Source organism: Asterias amurensis, chromosome 22 (genome assembly GCF_032118995.1).
Source record: "Asterias amurensis chromosome 22, ASM3211899v1".
Classification (NCBI taxonomy): Eukaryota; Metazoa; Echinodermata; class Asteroidea; order Forcipulatida; family Asteriidae; genus Asterias; species Asterias amurensis.
The window spans coordinates 3,965,005-3,988,244 of record NC_092669.1 but is presented as its reverse complement, the minus strand read 5'-3'; the positions used below and the strand labels follow the sequence as shown (position 1 = coordinate 3,988,244).

Genomic DNA, 23,240 nt, shown 5'->3' with positions numbered 1-23,240 from the left:
AGCTTATATATCTGGTGGATTACATGAAGTGCTTACACTGCCAGCAACTGTTTTGTCAGCAAAACCAATTCTGTAATGTACCTTTAAGATACTTAGACTGTTGTGTTAACGTTAGTACAAATATGCAGGGACAAATGTTAAAGCATTTTTTTTTTTGCAACAAGTTGGGAAGCTAGTCTGCTATAAAGTTATACGAGTGTTAATGTATATATATAACTTGATGATCCTGGCCATGCTTTCCAGCCTACTTTGGTCCAATCAGATCTTCTCCCTAAAAAAACGTGAAGCACTCCACATTCTGGAGGTAAAACATGTGAATTTGTCTCCTTAAAGACAGTGGACACTATTGGTAAGTGTCAAAGACCAGTCGTCTCACTTGGTGTGTCTCAACATAGGAATAAAATAACAAACCTGTGAAAAATTCAGCTCAATTGGTCGTCAAAGTTGCCAGATATGAATAAAATAAAAAACACCCTTGACCCACGAGGTTGTGTGCTTTCAGACGCTTGATTTCGAGCCCCCAAATTCTAAATCTGAGGTCTCGAAATCAAATTCGTGGAAAATTACTTTTTTCTCGAAAACTACTCACTTCATCACATGGAGCGTTTTATCACAATGTTGTATACTACCATTTGCTCTCCACTGCTAGCAAGTAAGGTTTTATGCTAATAATTATTTTGAGTAATTGCCAATGGTGTCCACTGCCTTTAAACAATTTGTTTTCTTCTAGTTTGGGAAGCTAGTGTATTTATACTTGCAATGCTTTCCAGCCTACTTTGGTCCAATCAGATCGTCTCCCTAACAAGCGTGTACACTCCACGTTCTGGAGGTAAAACATGTGTTTTGTGTTTTGTAAAACATGTGTTTTTTTCCTAAAAACAGGTTCACCATGAAATTACAATGTCACTTCATTAACTTGTAAGTACCTATAGGATTATGCATCACCGGTTAGCTGCTGCTTCTTAATTTGGTCTTCGATGATTGCTCCAGAAAATTCCAAGTGCAACGCTGTGGTTCTGATTTCTGCGTGGGTTTGAAATCAATTCTAGGCAGGGGGGAATACAATCTTAAAGACACTGGACACTATTGGTAATTGTCAAAGACTAGTCTTCACAGATGGTGTATCTCAACATAATGCATAAAATGACAAACCTGTGAAAATTTGAGCTCAATTGTTCGTCGCAGTTGCGAGATATTAATGAACGAAAAAACACCCTTGTCGCACCATGGTCACACGAAGTTGTGTGCTTTCATATGCTTGATTTCGAGACCTCAAATTCTAAATCTGAGGTCTCGAAATCAAATTCGTGGACAATTACTTCTTTCTCGAAAACTACGTTACTTTAGAGGGAGCCGTTTCTCACAATGTTTTATACTACCAACCTCTACCCATTACTCGTTACCAAGTAAGGTTTTATGCTTATTTTTTGAGTAATTACCAATAGTGTCCACTGCCTTTAAAGAACCAGTCTCGGTCTTATTTTGAAGGTAACAGTTTAAGGGAATAGCAAGGTTATTTCATTTCATGATCTTGTGTTTGTATACTGTAAATCAATCCTGCGACATAATGGAATAGGCAATCTCAGCCAATGATCTTGTGTTTGTAAACTCCCCATCATCTGCCACATGAATGTACACATGCTTCATGAATGTCCAATACCCAATATCGACGTACACTATGTAGTAGTCACTAAGGTATAGATTTACTGTACAAACCTATGGGAATGGCCAATGTCCAATCTGCCACATGAATGTATACATGCTTCATTGTCAAAGACCAGTCTTCTCACTTGATGTATCTCAACATATGCACAAAATAACAAACCTGACCTCAATTGGTCGTCGCAGTTGCGAGATATTAATGAACGAAAAAACATCCTTGTCGCACAAAGTTGTGTGCTTTTAGATGCTTGATTTTAAGACCTCAAATTCTAAATCTGAGGTCTCGGAACCAAATTCGTGGACAATTACTTCTTTCTCGAAAAACTACTTCAGAGGGAGCCGTTTCTCACAATGTTTTATACACTGTAAAACCGGTGACGCATGACGCGTTTATACGTTAAACACATAAACACATAAAGAGTTTATAACTAAAACACTATGCATTTATATTCACTATTGTAAACACGTGTTCAGTCGTAATCGTGTGGGTGTGTATTTCATTTGCTGAATTCAGGCTGCAAGGGGCATAATTACGCCAAGGATGTGTTAGTTCGTGCATAATAGACGTTGGCTAATATTAATTAGTTTGGTTGAGGGTGCTTTTTTGTTCTTTTCTTTCCACCAAACAACCACATAAACATAATGCTGACAATCAGCTTGAAACGTAAACGCCGCGTTTAGTATTTTTCGCGGGCAATAATTCTCCATGGAAAAATATACGCATGCGCAATAGCACCTTGACCTCCTCTCAACCGCCTGACCACAAGTGCGGAGTCGCCATTGTTCGTGGTGTCCAGCCTCCATGATCTCACTCAGTTTCTCTACAGATCAAGTAATACTTGTCACAGGTTTGAGCATGCTTATTTTGTTTTTATATATTTCAAGGTCAACCTCGAAACCGTAAAAGAATTAGTAATGCATTAGTTGCCGTTGGTATTAGTGATTTTGTTGGCTCGTTGTCGTAGGGTTCTGTGCACACGACAGTGCAATGAACTGTGCATATAAGCTTACTCAGGCTACTATTAGTATTACTAGAGTAGTAGTACAGTACGACTACACTATGACGAAATGACGTACATGTACATGTATGCCTACTGTAGTTAAACTCATCCTACGTTCATAGTTAGACTTTGTATAGTGTGTTGTGTGGGTGGATTTTGTGGGCTGTGCATGGTTCATGGCAGATTAGAACAGTGTATTATGTAGTGAGGCTTAGCTTAGTAGGCCAGGGGTGGATTTCACAAAGGTAGTCCTAACTTAGGACTAGTCCTAGGCAATGCTAAGAGATAGGACCAGTCCTAAGTTAGGATGAGTTACTGGTCCTAACTTAGGACTAGTCCTATCTCTTAGCATTGCCTAGGACTAGTCCTAAGTTAGGACTACCTTTGTGAAATCCACCCCAGGAATTTATTAGACTTAAGAGACCATCTTCAGTTTCATTTTTCAATGCAATGAGCAACTTCCAATGACTGGGTATTAAAATCTTTAAAAGGTGTACAGATTACACTTTTGCAGAAAGCATTTAAAAGCAAAAGGGGCACAAACAAGGGTGGCAGGCACAAGGCAACAGAGGCCAAGGCCAGCCCATCATGGCCTCAGGCCCAGTTGTTTATTCTTGGGCTGTTGGCCTATATTGCTTGCTTGCATTAATTTCTACATTTGAAATTGCATTGTTTACCTTGTAGGTTTTTATACAGTGTTTTCGGCAAACAGCAAAAAACTTAAACCCAGAAAGGATTTTATTTTAGTAATTTTCTCTACATGTATTTATTTACTTTATCACCAGATTATGCATGATTTCCTCAAGGTCATCAGAGAATCGTCCCAATCGATTACTTCTAAGACAGAGCTGTTCATGAGTGCTGTTGAAGGCATCATTGGTGCATCAGTCAAGGTACACACTAAAATTAAGACTATATCATATTTGCAATATGATATTTTACTGAAACTTGATTTTTGATTAGTCTCCCCTACAGTGTAGCCAATTTAGTAAGGCAAAGTTACATTGATTTTATCTGCACACTATTCTGCAGCCATCTAAGTCACTTTCTCTGAATACTCATTGAAAAATTAGCACTGATTCTTTGCACAGAAAAGTGGCCAGGCTATACTTGTCCAGTCTAGCTTTGGGTCGCTGCCCATTTGTACAAAAACATTTGCTAGTATGGGCCTATGCTCGGCTTTTACTCAAACACTTCTTAAACAGTGTAGCTATCTACCACAAAGGTTCTCAACAAGGTTGTCTTTTTTAAAAGTAGAATTACTGTATGAAAACCTTTAAAAAAAATTCGTCATCACAACCCCCCCCCCCCCCCCCCCACCTGGACTAACACTACAGCTCGGCAGAATCATTAAACCTTAAAATGTAAATGTATTTTTATTTTGTTCTGCAGTCTTTTGTGTCCATTTTGTATTGACATTGTTTTGTTTTGGTTTTCCTCCCTGAAACTCTACACAGGAACCCGAGAGGTGTATACCTATCATTCATTACATAGAGAGAGCAACAGGGTTTGAGAAGGGGAAAGGGACAAAGAGCAAGTCTGTCATTACCATCAAAGAGGTTTGTGAATGTTATGCAGTTCTTGACTTGAAAGTTAGACTGAACTTTAACAATTGTTCATTTATTATGCTGTCCCCTTGAAGAGGTACATGTGCCAAGATTCTTTAATGGGAGACTTTGGAGAAAGATGGGTGGCAGCATACTGGGTTTTTTCATTGTTTGAAGTATCACCAGTATGTTCAGAATGGTGTAAACAATGGACATTTATATTGTTTATATAGTAGCCCAATTTCATAGAGCTGCTAAGCACAACAATTTGCTTAGCATAAAATTTCTTCCTTGATAAAAACAGGATTACTAACCAAATTTCCATGTGTTGTATATTGCTTGTTACTGGTATCCAGGTGTTGTTTGCTAATGCTGAAAATCACGTGGAAATTTGGTTGGTAATCCTGTTTTTATCAAGGAAGAAATTTTTTGCTAAGCAAATTTTTGTGCTTAGCAGCTCTATGAAATTGGGCCCTGGTGTCTGAAAGTCTCCCATTATAATTTGCCTTACATGTGCACAACAAAATTTAAAGTAGATTGTTATTAACCATGGCCCATGGCAGTCGATGTCATAAGAGTTGTTTTTTCAAGAGGGGAAATATTAAAGACAGATGCTTTTATGTTAATACACCTCATAATTTTTTTTTAATAATTCTGTTTGAAAAAATCATTTTGTGCATTCCTGTATAATTTTACATTATTTTTTTCTTTAAAAATGATAGTCTTAAAGCCATTATACACTTTCGGTAAACAGTATTGTCCAAGTCCCACACTTCGTGTATCACAACTTATATATAAAATAACAATCCTGTGGAAATTTAGGCTCAATCAGACATCGGAGTCGGGAGAAAATAACGGGAAAACCCACTCCTGTTTTCGCGCGTTTCGCCGTGTCATGACATGTGTTTATAACAAATCCGTAATTCTCGTTAACGAGCATTTATATTGTTTTACCGTTTTCTCAAAAAGTAAAGCATTTCATGGACTAATATTTCAAGAGAAGTCTTTCACCATTACCTTCTGTAAACCCTGTAAATTATTTGTAAATCTGTGAACTTTTTTTTTTTTTTTCTGTACCGAAAGGGTCCAATGGCTTTAAGGAATGCCTACGAAAACTGGCCACTTGCTTACATGGCTGGTTCTCTGTGATGTCACATGCATTGTGATAAAGATTTGTTTTAAAAGCATTAATGCGCAGCTTCAAATAGTGCAATACGAAGTGGGAACAGTGTAAAGGAGCAGGTGTGATATGGACGGTGCAATAATAATTATTAGTTAAATGAAAAGGCAGCATGCAATTAAAATATTGATTATTTTTATTTTTTTTATTTTCAGGATATTCCTGATGGTGAAGTAGAAGCAGCCCTGAAAACTGCTGAATTAGAACCGCCACGGATCTTGGTAATAAAGAGGGGCGGTGCCATAATAGGCATTTTCATCTCTGGAGACGGTGTTAACATTAGATGCCACACAAGCACGGATAAAACTGTAACTTCAGCCATTATAACTTTGCTTGGAGTGTACTATGTGTTTCACCTGGAATACCCCAAGATGTACTCTCAGCTTTTGGGTATATTGCAGACTCACCTAGGGGCATACCCTTCGATGGGAAGAAAAGTGCAAAATACAGATCTTTCAGCACTGTACTGAGCAAAAAGCTGTCTGAATAATATGATGTGTTTGTGATGAATTATTCAGTCATACTTACTGAACCTTCACCCTTATGTAATGACAGTGGCATTATTACAAGAAGATTTTATATAGCATATTGTTCTTATGAGCCTTTTGTTTATATGTACATTTGGAGTTGAGTGTTTTGAGTTCAAGTACATTATGGAAAAAGGCAGTTTACCGAGTGGCTCATTATACAAAGATTTGTTTTCATTTGAGAACTTTTAAAATAGTACAATGGTGCTCTATTTTGCAAAATGCACAATATGAGGACATTATTTTAATTGGACAAGATTTCAGTAAAACCCTTTTTTGGGGATACTGATCAGACAAACGGACTCTTGCTAAACAAAATTTCACCGATAAATAGAAAGCCTACAATTGTCTGCCTTTTTTACTCTTACTGACATGGTAAAATTTTAAAAGCCTGTAAGTTCCTGTGCAATTAACTATGATATCTGTAATTAAGTATTATTTTGCAAAATTTCTATCTTTGTTTAAGACGCATTACTGACAAACCAAAAATAAATTGGTCTCAAAAATTACATGTGGTTAATTTTGGATGAAGAACTTACAGTATGTTTAGAAATAATGTTTTACTTTATTTAAAAGCATTGTCTGCCATAGTTGGAATATTGGAACCGGTTAATTCACAGGAAAATAGAAAGTGTAACATGTTTGTTATAGCATCGATTAAGAAAAATGATAACTAGTTTATTTAAATCTGAAGTGTTTTGAAAGAACTGGGATAAATATGGCCAGCTGAGGGTTGTGGTCCAATTTCCTGACAGACATCTTATAAAAAAAACAATGATTTTGTTACTGCTCCAAATCATTTATTAATAAGATACAAGCAAAAAGTAACTTGTACAAAAAGGCTGTAAAAACAAAATCTCAAAATCTTTCAAAAGTGTAAAAACAGTTATTTACATGAACATCTGTTTTGTTTCCTTGATTTTGTTCCCTTGATTTTGTTCCTTTGAAATTGAACATTCTTGGGGAATTTTAAAAGAGTGTTTAGTTTTTAAACATGTCTCATTTTTATAAACGCGTTTAAGTGTTCAAAAAGTGTTACAAGCCATATACGCGTCAATGTGTGTATCCCTTAAACGCATAAGCACGTTTACATTTAAGACATGTTTAGTTTATAAACATCATTGTTAAACATGTTAGTGTGTTTATATATAAATACTATGTGTTTTAAAAATAAACGTTATGTTCAACTATAAACATGTGTTCATGTGTTTATTCATATACACGTTTAGGTGTTCAAAAAGTGTTACAGATTTGCGTTTAACTATGTGTTCAGAAGTTAAACACCGGGTTTTACAGTGTACTATCAATCTCTACCCATTACTTGTTACCAAGTAAGGTTTAATGCTAATTTATTTTTTGAGTAATTACCAATAGTGTCCACTGCCTTAAGAACCAGTCTCAGTCTTATTTTGAAGATAAACGTTTTAGGGAATAGCAATGTTATTTCAATTCATGAGCGTGTGTTTGTATACCGTAAATCAATCCTGCGACATGACGGAATAGGCAATTTCAGCCAATTTTAGTGTTTGTAAACTCCCATCAATCTGCCACATGAATGTACACATGCTTCATGAATGTCCAATGTCCAATATAGATGTACTAGACAATCCACTGTACAAATGTTGTGTGCTTTGAGATGCACAATAAAAGGCTTCAGGCCTGAAGTCTTTTGAAATTTGAAAAAGAAATTACCTCTTTCTCGAAAAAGAACGTTACTTCCGAAGGAGCCGTTTCTCACAATGTGTTAAACATTAACAGCTCTCCTTTGTTCGTTACGAAGTAAGTCTTTAAGCTAACAATTATATTGAGTTATTACCAATAGTATCCAGTTCCTTTAAGTATCTTTAACAGCAACAGCATAAACAACAACATCAAACACTCAACTAACACCCCAACAAACAAACATCGGTCCCAAACAAGCGAAAACCCCAACACACGACACAAACATATGCAGACACAAAAACAAAATATTGTTGGTTGTTAAGTTGAAGCGTTTATTAAAATGTCCATACGCAACAATATCCACCACGCCACCCCTGTCAAAATAACTTCTGTTCGCAAACCGATAAAGCGGCAACCATTTGGAAAAACTGCAACCAAATCATCGAGCTTATTTCAATATCCCCTTCTCAAAGGCTACCGTCAAACGGTACTTAAGAAGCTGTCAAGATTCCTTAAGACTTACACCCCGCCCTCTAATGCACTTTGTGCCGTAATACAGGAGGTACACTGACCGCTAGGGTGAGTGTACTGGAACTTCTGGACAAAACCCTAATGGAATTACAGCACTTCGTAGGCGGGTACTAAAGACACCTCTCCAATTATTTGATTGTCAAGATACGGATTCAATGACACGCGGTGATGTGGTGAAATAATTACTTTATCCCCCACTTGAAGTACCAAGTGTAGTCTAGTTCCCTGTCTTTATCCGCAAGGATAAAGACAGGTATACTTGCCATTCAGGTCCAGTGATTTCATTGGACACAATCCATACGTGCAGTGACGTAAGCTTTCTGTATCTGTGTTTTGATTGGTCCGAGGTGACGTTTGGCAGCTGCACTTGCGGTCGTCTGCATTTGAATGTATGTGAAAGGTGAAGATGGATGGGGATTGACCTAGGCCAAAGGCCGCTCTCTGGCGTTATTCGCGAGACGCGAAGTGTGACGTCAGATGTTCAGGCTTTAACCAAGCGTAAAACCAGAGCCTGGTTATTTTTCTATAAAAGAGGGCGCTCGTTGAAGGATAATATGTTAAAGACAGTTTTTGGCGGTCGTGCTGTAAGACGAATCACTAGCTGTGCGTTGAACAGAGTCATGCACGATCTGCGCTCTGCCCACTGAAACATGTTTGCTTGATAGCCGTGATTGATGCATCATTTTTTTCAGATTCATTTTCTCGAGCTTACAAGGTAGAAAGTCCAGTTATGGGGCTCTTAGGAATAAACTCACAATATTAATCGAAATTGGAAAGAGCTGTCTGGTTGGTGTTGGTTGTGGAGAGGTGTACTTAATGCTGAAAGATTGACGATCTTAGATTAACGGATGCTATGTGTTGAGTGGAGATGGGAGTTTTGGTGAGGATGCTGCGTACTGTTTAAAGAAGGCCGTTTTATGTGTTCTGCTGGACGTCAAGGAGGCGCCGTGATGGATTAAGACATTTGACGGTAAGAAAGATACTCAGTTTGTTGAATTGTTTTTCTACTTGAGAATTTGAACGATTCCGGTTTCATTTATTGCATTTATACATTTGTGAAAATTGTTAACTTAATTAGTCATCAAAGCAAGATAATAAAGAAATTAAAAACACCCTTGTTGCACTAAATGTTATGTTCTGCGAGCTCTCAGATTCCTAATAAAAGACTGAAGTCTTTTAAAAAACTATTTACTTCAGTACAGGGAGCCGTTCTCACTAAGGTCTACATGCTTTTTAACAGCTCTCCTTTGCTCGCTACCAAGTAAGTGTTTATGCTTCCTTACAATTTTTGGGGGCAGTAATTACCATTAGTGTTTAATGCCTTCAAAGTCTTTGAAAAAGAGCCTTTCACATTTTTGTTGTTGCTTATATCAAAAGTCCTTTTGGTTGTAAAGCATTTTAGAAAAGCTTGGTCAATTATCTTGTTACAAAACGTTACAAATCTGGGAAGAATAACTTCATCTGAAAAAGTTATACATGTTTTATTTTCTCTGGAGTTATTTTGAAGAACATCCCCCCAAAACATAAAACACAATGTTATTGTTTAATTTGCACATTATCTTTTCTGCTCATCGAACATTTCTAAGATTTATGAACTGAAAGAAGAATGAGTTGAAGAAACAAGCAAAGCGGGAGTCTATCCTGAGCCATTATTTTCTAAAAATTGTCAAATCGCTAAATATGACCCATTAGGTTGCATCAACTTGAACCAAATAAATAGCTTCGAAGAAATATAAAAATCTGTAATCTGAGAAAGCCTTTCTCAGACATCTGAAATCAAACAACTCAATGCAACAAGGAGTTTTTCCCCCATTATTTTCTTGTATCTTCAATGACCAACTGAGGAAAACTTTTCACAGGTTTGTTATTCCATGCATATTATGTATGTTTGGATATACCTAGTGGGAAGACGGGTCTTTGACAATCACCAAAAGTATACCCTGCTTTTAATGGTATGTTTACTGCGCATTGCTTAAAATTTTGTCCTCAACTGTGCACCACATAACAGAATTTTTTTAAATGCCAAGGTATCGTGTAATAATAGATCACCGGCTATTTTCGTTAATGTAATTAACACACCCTTGTCACACGAAGTTGTGTGCTTTCAGATGCTTGATTTCGGGACCTCAAAATCTAATTCTGAGGTCTCGAAATCAAATTCGTGGAAAATTACTTCTTTCTCGAAATCTACATTACTTCAGAGGGAGCCGTTTCTCACAATGTTTTATACTATCAACCTCTCCCCATTACTCGTTACCAAGAAAGGTTTTATACTAATTTATTTTTTGAGTAATTACCAATAGTGTCCACTGCCTTAAGAACCAGTCTCAGGCTTTTTTTGAAGATAAACGTTTTAGGGAATAGCAAGGTTATTTCAATTCATGAGCTTGTGTTTGTATACTGTAAATCAATCCTGCGACATGATGGAATAGGCAATTTCAGCCAATGATCTTGTGTTTGTAAACTCCCCATCAATCTGCCACAAGAATGTACACATGCTTCATGAACGTCCACTATTCAATATAGATGTACTAGGTAGACAATCCACTGTACAAATGTTGTGTGCTTTGAGATAATTATTTTGAGTATTAATTACCAATAGTGTCCACTGCCTGTAAAGCTAACAATGTGGTCGTTTACAAGTATTTTCATTGTGTTTTACTATCCATTGTTTTGTGAAGGCATCCCAGCCTTTAAGCTTTGCTTTAATGGGCCATGCCTCCATACAGTTTTCAGTCTTGTAAAATCCTAATGTTTCCATTTTTATTTTTGTATGGAAATACATATTGATTGATTTGATTTGATTTGATTCGATTTACCTGGAAGCAGAGGTGCCAAAGAGCGACAGCAACTAATAGTAGCTTTTTATTGTAATTTGTTTTGAGAGATCGCCAAACACTACAGGGCCGGACGGTCACTTCATATCAAAGCACTTTACAACGTTTTTGTGTAGGAGTTATATGGCATGAAGCTTTTATAATAATTATTTGTGTAAGAAATTACCTCTTCAACGTAGTTTTTGCATATTGCGCCACTGCACCTTGTAAACCTTGTAAACCATTACATGATGCAGTGTAAACGGAGTAAGTCCCATAATTCAAGGATAGTCCCACATACCTTGCAGGAAAATATACTGTCTGTTAAAGTGCCTTGAGCGTCAATAAGCGATATGAGTGCTAAGAAGCCACTATTACTATTAAATAAGGATTCATAACCAAAGGCTTGTACCCCATTGATATTTTAAAGGCAGTGGACACAATTGGTTATTGTAAAAGACTATCCTTCACAGATGGTGTGTCTCAACATATGCATGAAATAACAAACCTGTGAAAAGTTGAGCTCAATCGGTCATCGAACTTGCGAGATAATAATGAAAGAAAAAAACACCCTTGTCACACGAAGTTGTGTGCGTTTAGACGGTTGATTTCAAGACCTCAGGTTCTAAATCTGAGGTCTCGAAATCAAATTCGTGAAAAATTTTCTCGAAAACTATGGCTAATAGTGCGCTCGCACTTCAGAGGGAGCCGTTTCTCACAATGTTTTACACCATAAACCTCTCCCCCATTACTCGTCACCAAGAAAGGTTTCATGCTAATAATTATTTTGAGTAATTACCAATAGTGTCCACTGCCTTTTAAAGTGATTACGAAGGTATACCCTCCCTTAGGGTTTGATATCTTTTGTATGTCAAGTTATTGGCCATGACATGAATCTTTTCTCATGGTTAAAAAAGATGTACGCAATAAATTCTGCTTGTAAGAGTTTCAGCTTATTTATAGTGAAGTTTTTGAGAAAAAAAGTAAAACTCACAGATGGATGTTTCCAGTACTGGTTATTAAACTGTACATAATCAAATAATAGTCGTCTCCCGAGCGAAAAATTATAATCATGACATTGTTTTACCCATTTCTAAAAAACTAGTTTCTTTTTAAAGGATTCGGGTACTTTTTCAAAATGTTCACAGATTTGTATTACACTTACAGGGTTTGAAGATAATGATAGTGAAAAGCTTCCCTTCAAATATTAGTAACTAAGGTTGTGTGGTTTTTGAGAAATTAGTACAACAAGTCAAAAAGGAATTTGGTCTCATGAGACCAAAATTATTTTAGCATGTAAAATTCCCTTAACCAGTTATGGTATTATACCTAAACCATAGCGTAACTGGTTAATACGTTTTTACATGGTAAGAGACACAAAAGTTACTACTTTTACTCATTTCTCAAAAACTACAGCATCTCAGTGAGTAAAATTTCAAGGGAAGCTTTCTACTATCATAATCTTCAAACTGTGTAAGTTTAATGTACATCTGTGGACATTTTTTGTTAGGAAAAAGTACATAGGCTTATACCCTTTAAAGGAAGCTTTCTACCATCATTATCTTTACATGGTAATATACTGTTTGTCTCCTCAGACGAATCATTATTATTTACGTGACATCTTTTTACTTATTTGTCAAAACCTAAAGCACATCAGCAAGTACTATTTTAGGGGAAGCTTTCTGCTATCGGTGGACATTGAGTTTTGTGTCCTACAAAAAAATACCCAAACCCTTTAAGCCTTCGTATAAAAACCTCGTATCATCAGAGATCGCCCCCCTCTGGGAGTTTACACTAAACCGCAGTCTATTTTTAAAGGAACGTTACAGAATTGGTAAGAAACAAAAATCGTGAAAAACACAGATTTACATGAAACTTACACGGTCTAATGATGATGATAGTAGAAAACATATCTTGTAATATTTCTGTCTGAAATGTCATATGTGATGAGAAATAAATAATCTAACTACGCACTAGGAGTTTATCGCTTAATGAGCGTTTTATTCATTTTTTTTTTTGCATCGATGCCAGGCAAAAAAAAATCGGTTTTCACTATTTTCACGTGACCCAGATGGTCGGTCGATCTCAAACTTCTACAGGTTTGTCAGTTTATGTAATATGGTGGATTACATAAAGTACTTACACTACCAGCAACTGTTTGGTTAGCAAAAACCAAATATGTAATGCTCATTTAAAATGTAAAAAAATAAGTATTGTAATCTTCTCTCTCGAGGGAGAACCACTGATTATAATGTTCATGCCAGCAGCATTACTCAAGAGTTCACTCGCAAGATATTGTAGAAAGTACTAAAATAAAAGCTTGAATTCATACATAAGTTCTGTTTTGCAAGTCGACATCTTGATTAACCCTTCGAGCAGCCCCCCCCCCCCCCCCCTCCGGATAAAGATTCCCCGCTGGACCCAATGCGCGAAATCGGATGGGTAAATAAAAACTGTGTTGGGAGGAGGGGGTGGGGGCTGAATTCTTGTTCTTTTATAATTGTATGAACAGATCAATAGACGGACCCACGCACTTAAGACTGACGTATATTCTGAGAACTTACACATGTGAAGATTACATGTATTCGAATTGAGAGGATTATTTTTTGTGTGTGCATAAAGTAAGATTTGTTTGTGCACATTATAATGGGTCCATTAATAGACTTATCTGCCACCCCACACTATTTTACTCATCCAGAAATCACAACAGTATGAAAGAGTGATATTTAAAAGCAGTGGACACTATTGGTAATTACTCAAAATAATTATTAGCATAAAACCTTTCTTGATTAAGAGTAATTTGGGAGAGGTTGATAGTATAAAACTATGTGAGAAACGGCTCCCTCTGAAGTGACGTAGTTTTCGAGAAAGAAGTAATTTTCCACGAATTTGATTTCGTGACCTCATCGTTTAGAATTTGAGGTCTCGAAATCAAGCATCTGAAAGCACACAACTTCGTGTGACAAGGTTTTTTTTATATTTCATTCATATCTTGCAACTTCGACGACCAATGGAGCTCAAATTTTCACAGGGTTGTTATTTTGTGCATATGTTTAGATACACCAAGTGAGAAGACTGGTCTTTGACAATTACCAATAGTGTCCCACTGTCTTTAAGGGCAGTCTAAAACAATAATCAGCGAAATGGATTTACACATCTTTGTAGTTTATTAAAAGTATGAAGCTGTAACTTTAACCCGCGCCCTTCGGCTGCGCAGAGGGTAAAGGGAGGTATTGACAAACTATCACAAACGGTTTTCAATCTGAAAAAAAAACCGCACTGCAGTAACTGGGAAGTGTTAAAATGAGCACCATAGGTGTTGTCATATTATACTAGATATGAAAAAGGGAATTAAAAGGTTACACCATAAGTGAAAGGCATTTTTAACTTGAGAAAAAGAAAAAGTATGTTACTTCAGAGGGAGCCGTTTCTCACAATGACTTCTATCACCAGCTCTTACCAAGTAAGTTGTTATGCTATCAATCATTTTGAGTAATTACCAACAGTGTCAAGGTCTTTAAGGTATACAACTCAATTACAATTTCACTGGCACCATCTGTGGCTGGTCTCCTGCTTAAATGTGTTCGTTTGTATACAATTGTTTTTTTGACGTAATCGTATACCAGGCGCAGATCCAAGCTTTTAGAAGAGAATGAATAAATTAAAGAATCAATTAATTAAAATGCGCGCGAACAACCTAGGATTACAAATCGCTTTGGTTATGGGTACGAAGCAAGGAGCGTATAGAATGGAATGTTTAATCGTGGCAAGATCAGGGCTAATTAAAGGCTGTGGACACTATTGGTAATTACTCAAAATATTAGCATAAAACCTTACTTGGTAACGAGTAATGAGGAGAGGTTGGTAGTATAAAACATTGTGAAAAACGGCTCCCTCTGGTGGAGTAGTTTTCGAGAAAGAAGTTATAGATTTCCACGAATTTGATTCCGATACCTCAGATTTAGAACTTGGGTCAAAGCATCTGAACGCACACAACTTCGTGTGACAAGGGTGTTTTTTCTTTCATTATTATCTCGCAACTTCGACGACCGATTGGGCTCAAATTTTCACAGGTTTGTTATTTTATGCATATGTTGAGATACACCAAGTGAGAAACTGGTCTTTGACAATTACCAATAGTGTCCTGTCGTAAAGCTGATAAAAAAATAGAAGTTCAATCAAATGGAATTATATAATAGAAAGACAGCATACATTACCCTGTATTTGCCAATGGTTTAGAGTACTATTTCTATAAATTGTCTTTTTTGCTTTTGCTTTTCTCGACAGGCAAGTTGGAAAATAAATAAAATCCTTTCACACCTAGTTCTGCATGAATACACCAAATTTCACATTTTGCTCCTATGGTCATCCCATGGGTTTCTAGATGGCCTTCCGCTCAATACTTTCTTCAAAGCCAATGTTTTATGACTTGCTGTTTACTTGAGTGGAAACAAATAAATTAGCATTTAAATAATTAAAAGGCATAGAAGGGGGAAGGGAGGAGTCCGGACCCCTATGATAGCAAGTAGATCGAAGCCCGACAACCTCCGAGTAGTACCAACATTGGATGACTATACACACTACAAAATATTTTTTTTTTTCCAGAAATAGATATAATTCAAATTATGCTTTTACAACCTACGTAAATTCGTTTAATTTATCAGCGAATTGTCCCTAAACAATGTATGGTTATTACCCATCACTCATTAAAACCTTTCAATGAATTCATGTTTACATCTCCACAAGATGTAAAACGAAATTAAATTAAGCACGTTGAAAGCTTTGCAAAAAGCGTTAAACCCTTTGAAGAAAATTCGTTTAAATTCGTTTAATTTATCAGCGAATTGTCCGTGAACAATGTATGGTTATTACCCATCACTAATTAAAACATTTCAATACAATTCATGTTTACATCTCCACAAGATGTAAAACGAAATTAAATTAAGCACGTTGAAAGCTTTGCGAAAAGCGTTAAGTCCTATGAAAATGGAATTACATTTTTTTTTGTTCAAGAAAAGACAACGTGTTGATAAAGATCTTCAACGTCTAAAATTAATAGCTTTTTTATCACTGCCGGTTCCTCTCGTATTGGCATACACAAGCAAAGTTATAAAACGGTAGCTTGGGCAGTTGCTGGGATATGTTTCAGTTGAGCACGATGCAAGTGTTCCCCAGGGAACGATGGTTGGCCCTTTTACAACCATTCCTACAGTTATTATCACTTATGCTACACTGACGCCATCTTTGTAATGTGGCGACAAGCAACTGCCTAGACTGGGCCCCTGTCTTTATCCGTAAGGATAAAGACAGGTGTACCAGCTATTCAGATCCAGTGATTCCATTGGGTATAATGATACCATTGGATAAATGCAGTGACTGGAAGCTACCGTAGCTGGGTTTGTTTTGATTGGTCTGAGGTCTCCTCGGTTGGCCAATCAAAACACAGGTATGGAAAGCTTACTTTCGGTCGTCCGCACGTGTGTGTCCACGTGTGTGGTAGTATGCATACAGTACATGCATGGTGGATACGGTACTTGCTTGGTAATGTTGGTGTAGAATTTATGCGTAACTCTATGTGAGGTCAAAGATCAAACCACACGCCGGTTTTTGGCCGGTCTCTGGCGCTATTCACGAGCGTCGAAGAATGACGTCAGACGTCACAGGCTAGCAACTGCCTTGATTAGCTCAAAACATACAGAGTAAATATTTGCATAGTACAACTTAAAGTGTAACTACACTAAAGTGAGGCACTAAGTTGTCAAATAAATCCCAGTCAAGTCAGCACGTTGGAAGCTTTGCGAAAGCGTTTATCTTCTTCAAAAATAAAAATGGGGACGAAATCTTGAGTTCAACATAAAACAGTGTGTTCACAAAGATCTTAAAATTATTAAATGAATATCTTCATTTACGATTGCCAGTTTCTCTAAATTGGCATGCAACAACACTTTTATCACGGCAACTTGGGAAGTTGCCGGGATAAGAGATTCGGTTGTGCACGGGAGGCAAGTGTTCCCCAGGGATCGATGGTTGGCCCTTTACAACCATTTCTGCAGTCAATCTTTGTTGCAACCACCTGCAACATAGACTTCGTCGGTTTAATGTGGCGACAGGAAACTACTTTAATTAGCTCAGAAACACACACACAGGGTAAATGTTGACAAAGTATCAAACTTAAAAGTGAAACTGTAAGAAACATGTTGTAGTGGTGATTGTACGTGACAATGGCGGGTTTTTCACTCAGTAAAATCCAACGTGTAAAGGTAGGCCGATTTTGCGCACGATTTGATTTGGAGGGATGAAGTTAATGAACAATGGGTAACTAATTACATTATTATTGTCAGACAATTTTGCTAAAATCTCATAGAAAATAAGGGTTCGTGATATCCGGGAGAGAGACGTATGGATATTGGAGGATCTTTAAAAAATCATTAAATATAAAACACAAAATAAAATTAGCTAATTCAAACTGCTTACAACCAAAAGGATAGTATAATTTTGTTTTTTGTTTTTAATGGCCTGACGTTTTGGCCCTAGCAGAGTCTTTCTCGAAGGCTAAATGACAAGACACCAAACACGAACAGGTACTCTAAAATACAACCAACAACTAAGACAACATGTAACAAGAAACCAGGGAGTTAAGGAGGATCACCAAAGGGATACTGCAACAGAGGAATATAGATGAGGAAAATAAAATTAGCTGTTGCAAACAACTTACCAATCAAATGGACCGAAGGTGTAAATGCAAAATAAATGTTAATGGCCTGACGTTTTGGCCCGAGCATAGTCTTTCTCAAAGGCTTTATATGAAAGACAAAGCAAACTTCTAACCAATCAGAAGGATCTATTGTATAAGTGCAAACATAGTTAATGGCCTGACGTTTCGACCTAAGCACAGTCTTTCTCGAAGGCTGAATATGAAAGACAAAATAGAATTAGCTTCTGTAAACTACTTGTCAAAGAAAATGATGACCGGCTCTACAAAAATGGGTCTTATGGGACAAAATAAGTAAATTGAGTTACATACACAGCTGAATTGGTGTTTTTATAAGCTTTATGTTTGGTTTAGGTTTGAACCTTGTGGCATTTTGCGTTCTGGAGATAAACTAATATTTGCATATTCATATTTTACAATTTATTGAAAGTGCCTTCAGACAGCTCCTTTAACCTAGCAAGATTTAAGGGAAGTTACCTAAAATTGATATAAAAACCTGTTTTTCAACTAAAACAAATAAAAATGACATTTCTGTGAATAAAGTATGGAATTATTTATGCAATAGAAGCCAATAAACGAAGATAGACAAAATCATGTTGTGAAAATATTTTCAGGAGATCAACATTGAACGCCTCTTTAAATGTAATTAGCATATCGTCCCTTAATAGGCCTACCCTTTGTTTTGCAGAGCGGGTCACTTTGGTAAATGCAACAATAGTTAGCAGCCTGACACTTCGACCATAGGCTTTCTTAAAGACCCTGGACACTATTGGTAATTTCAAAGGCCAGTCTTGTCACTTGGTGTATCTCAACATATAAAATAACAAACCTGTTAAAATTTGGGCTCAATTGGTTGTCGAAGTTGCGAGGAAATGATGAAAGAAAAAACACCCTTGTTGGACGAATTTGTGTGCTTTCAGATAAGAATAAAATACTTCTAGCTAGAAGTCTTTTATAGCTAGAAGTCTTTTATTATTTTAGTGAGAAACTACCCCTTTCTCAATAACTAAGTCACTTCAGAGGGAGTCATTTCCATGTTTTATACTATCAACAGCTCTCCAATGCTCGTCACCAAGTCAGTTTTTAAGTTAATATTTGTTTTGAGTAACTAACAAACGTGTACCTTCCCTTTAAAGACCCTGGACACTATTGGTAATTGTCAAAGACCAGTCATCTCACTTTATGTATCTCGTGTATCTCAACATATGCATACAATAACAAACCTGTGAAAATTTGAGCTCAATCGGTCACAGAAATTGCGAGATAATAATGAAAGAAAAAACCCTTGTCAAACGAAGTTGTGTGCTTTCAGATGCTTGATTTTGAGACCTCAAATTCTAAACCCGAGGTCTCGAAATCAAACTTGTGGAAAATTACTTCTTTCTCAAAAAATACGTCACTTCAGAGGGAGCAGTTTCTCACAATGTTTTATACCATCAACCTCTCCCCATTACTCGTCACCAGGTAAGGTGTAACTATGCTAAATATTATTTTGAGTAATTACCAATAGTGTCCACTGCCTTTCAAGGATTTGGGTACCTTTTCAAAATGTCCATAGATTTACATTAAACTTACAGGGTTTGAAGATAATGATAGTGGAAAGCTTCCCTTCAAATATTACTTACTGAGGTGCTGTAGTTTTTGAGAAATGAGTGAAACAATGTCATGAAAACACGTTTGTAAATGCTCAAAATAATTTTTGTCTCATGAGACGAAAATTTAAAATTATTTTCATGACATTGTTTTACTCATTTCCCCAAAACTACAGCACCTCCGCACGTAATATTTTCAGGGAAGCTTTCTACTATCATTATCTTCAAACTGTGTAGGTTTAGTGTAAATCTGTGGACATTGTTTTTTTTGTCCTACAAAAGTTACATACACCCTTTAAACTACATTCAAGTTCTGATTTGCCCTGGTTTTTGTCAGTGACTGCTGAATGCGCTGCAGCACCTTGTAAAATCTTACAAGGCGTTTACATAAGATTGATACGTCTCATAATTTATATGCATTTAAAAACTGTCTGGAAAATAAAAAATTGTGTCAAATTATTAACAATGCAAAAGGAAACTGACTTTTGCAGGTTTTAAATGACTTGGTAGAAGAAGAAAAAAATGTAGAGAAGGGAACAGAGTCCGTTCTTTTATTGTAAAATTTTGTCTCAGACTGCCTGAGTTTTAATATTGTACTTTTCTTCTTTGTAAATTGCATGTAATTCAGCATTTGGCTGCAATGTGTTTTTCACCATAAACCAATTATTATTTTTTTTATGATGGTTCTCCCGTAAGCATTTATAGAAAGTGAATGTCAAAGTCTATAATTCACACAACCAGACTCATATTGAACTGAAAAAATTTGACATTAATTATTAAAGGAAATCTTACAGTGGAAAATAGTAATTTTCTTTACAATAACAGAATTACGGGAACGCACTATTAAATGCCGACCTTGAACAATGTATTAAACTTGCCTTTAAAGCTATTGTACACTTTCGGTAAACGGTATTGTCCAAAGGCCCACACTTCGTGTATCACAACTTATATATATAAAAAAAAAAAACCTGTGAAAATCGGAGTCGGGAGAAAATAACGAGAAAACCCACCCTTGTTTCCGCACGTTTCGCCGTGTCATGACATGTGTTTAAAATAAATCCGTAATTCTCGCTATCAAGAATTGATATAGTTTTAATGTTTCTCAAAAAGTAAAGCATTTCATGGAATAATATTTCAAGATAAGTCTTTTACCATTACCTTCTGTAAACGCTGTAAGTTATTTGTAAATCTGTGAACTGTTATTCTTCTTCCTGTTCCGAAAGTGTTCAATGGCTTTAAAATACAAAAATATTAATATGCAAAAATGTATCTTTGTTTTATCCCAACATGTTTCAATCTGAGAAGCGTAACTGTTAGTTACGATTATGTATTGCACTTAAAGGCAGTGGACACTATTGGTAATTACTCAGAATAATTATTAGTATAAAACCTTACTTGGTGACGAGTATATTGGGTAGAGGTTGATGGTATACAAATTGTGAGAAACATCGAAAAAACATTTTACATTGAAAACCTCGTCCACGAACACGGTCGGCCATTTATGGGGAGTCAAATTTATGGGGAGTCAAACTGTTCGCACAGTAATAGGAAAACCACGCAATTTTGAGACAAACTTGTGTGGATCAATGTTTTCTACTTTTAAAACATCTTTCCAACCATATGCATTTTATAATAAAAAAAAAACGGGTACAAACGCTTTTTTATAGACCAACTCGTCCGATCCAAGGCAACGTGTTGTGTGGTTAAGGAAGGAAAACCCCAGAGAATTATTCCACGGAAAGCCCGTCAAGTATTTCCCCTCCCCTGGTTGGATTAAAACCAGGGCCACAATGGTGGAAAGGAAAGATACAACTTTACCAACCTCTCCCAACCTAGTACACAAAAACCTTAAATTCTGATTGCATGACAAACTTTCTTGTGGCATTAATTGGAAACTTGTTTTAATTGTACTCGATTTCCCAGGATCATGCATTACTGAATGCTTCTTAAGTGCCGCATGTTCAAGTGGTCTATTAAATGTATTTTTGTCTAAAGAAGAAACTCCATTATGCACCAGTGGACATTTCTGTTGGAGACCTACTTAAAACAAAGGGTTATTAGGTGATCCTTACTGATTGCATTTGAACGAAAATGTCAAGTCGTGAACTTTGCTGAATTCCACTTAAAATGTTTTTCGATGAATATGATTATAAATAGGTTTCAATCGTGTAAAAAAACAATCATTTTGTATGCCCTTGTCCAGAGCTTTTCTGCGAGATTTGCGAAAAGCCCCGTTAGGTAATCACTCTCAAACGTCATAAGTAGATAAAGCCGCTTTGTTGCAGCGTGGATGTATAACAAAGCAAACTCCCACAAATGACTTCAGCGGCATTGTCATTTGACGTCTGCTCTCAACGGCAGAAGTGTTTTTAGTTTTTCAAAAAACCTTTAGGTAGGGGCCTGATTTTTACTCGATAAGTTCAGAAGTGTACACATATCAAAATTACATTAAACAAGTGCATTATAAACAAGTAAAAATACCATTTATGTTGAAAACATTCCGCTCAGCTAGCTGTTTAAAGCCATTGGACCCTTTCAGTAAACAGTGTTGCCCAAGGCCCACACTTTGTGTACCACAACTTCTATATCAAATACCATACCTGTGAAAATTTAGGCTCAATCGGTCATCGGAGTCGGGAGAAAACAACGGAAAAACCCACCCTTATTTTCGCGCGTTTCGCCGTGTCATGACATGTAATTATAATAAATCCGTAACTCTCGTTAACGAGAATTTATACTGTTTTCTCAAAAAGTAAAGCATTTCATGGACTAATATTTCAAGAGAAGTCTTTCACCATTACCTTCCGTAAACCCTGTAAATTATTTGTAAATCTGTGAACTTTTTTTTTCTGTACCGAAAGGGTCCAATGGCTTTAATAAAAATAATAACAAGTTCTAATATTATAGCCCATTAAACAATAACCGTCTCAAGTGTGCTTTACATTTACGGCCCTGGGCCAAACTTCATAGCGCTGCTTAGCGACCGATTTGTGCTTACTGTGCAATTTCCATTTCATAGCGCTGCTAACCGTAATCACACGAAAAGGCATGCTTACCTACCGGGTGCTTTACCGCACGAAAATAAATGACGTCACAATGCAATAAAACACGCAAGATGGGCGCCCAATTTTTCTGCTAACCTGTGTAATAGACTGTGCAAGTCTCGCGCGCACCGGAGCGAGAAAACACGACAACTGAAGAACTTTATGTTCTTATGAATCAAATCTTTGCTTTAATTTTATCTTAATGCTGTATCTGAACAACAAACATACCATATAGAGCTTGTTTAAATTAGTTTTAGCAGTTTCAAACAAATACACAATTATCGGTTAAAGTCTATGTATGGACAAAAGTAAAACTCTGGGACAAGGATGTTTGTTTGATCTTAAATTTTTTGAAACCCCTTTTGTAAATCTTCGCCCGAATGTGAAACTACTCAAAGCTGGTTTATACGCAGACGCACGATGGTCACAATGGCGTTAGATAAACGCGTGACGCAGTTTAAAGAGGAAGCTGACGCCTAAACGACCAATGAAAAGGCTTTTCACCCCGCGCGACCAAAACAAGCGTCTGTGTAAGTTTCGTGATCGGAGATGGGCACAAATTCTTAATTTTTACCAAGTAACCTGACCCGAGGTCAAGTTTAAATAACGGTTTTTCTTCGTTATTATGTTCACTTTATTTTTACTTTTATATATGATGTTAATTAGTATTACATTTTTAACAACATGTCATTTTTTTATGGTCATAAACTACATTAAACTAAAGTAATGGACAAAACAAAATTTCCCCAACGTAAAACTCCATAAGGTTGGGACCACAATGGTCCCGAAGTTCAAATCCGCGCGAGACTTGCACAGTCTATACGCTAAGGCTTAAGCAATTTTACCTGCTGCAGTAAGCACGCAAGTTTGCTTACCGTTAAGCAGCGCTATGCCCTGGTCATTCCTGGACATTCCTTTATCTTTCTCAGCTTCCTGGGGAAAAATACAACCTGGGAAACCGTAGCA

At 36.6% G+C, this 23,240-nt stretch overlaps 1 protein-coding gene across 2 annotated transcripts; it reads left to right on the top strand.

Annotated features, from left to right (window-relative positions):
* The first annotated feature begins 2,403 nt into the window (after positions 1–2,403).
* LOC139953812 (uncharacterized) lies at positions 2,404–7,212 on the top strand. 2 transcript variants are annotated; one of them, XM_071953379.1, is made up of 4 exons: positions 2,404–2,510; positions 3,449–3,556; positions 4,121–4,222; positions 5,546–7,212. In XM_071953379.1, exons 2-4 carry the CDS (start codon positions 3,452–3,454, stop codon positions 5,858–5,860), a joined length of 522 nt encoding a protein of 173 aa, XP_071809480.1. In that variant the 5' UTR covers positions 2,404–2,510; positions 3,449–3,451; the 3' UTR covers positions 5,861–7,212. The 2 variants fall into 2 exon arrangements, with proteins under 2 accessions (XP_071809480.1, XP_071809479.1); XM_071953378.1 differs by having other exon boundaries at positions 2,436–2,494.
* Positions 7,213–23,240: the final 16,028 nt, after the last annotated feature.

Bases quoted from the DNA above. Each gene is read 5' to 3' on its own strand.
- LOC139953812 (XM_071953378.1), top strand. From the start codon at position 2,465: ATGATCTCACTCAGTTTCTCTACAGATCAA. The intron at 2,495-3,448 runs GTAATACTTGTC...CTTTATCACCAG, and splicing joins TCAGTTTCTCTACAGATCAA to ATTATGCATGATTTCCTCAA. The intron at 4,223-5,545 runs GTTTGTGAATGT...TTTTATTTTCAG, and splicing joins CTGTCATTACCATCAAAGAG to GATATTCCTGATGGTGAAGT.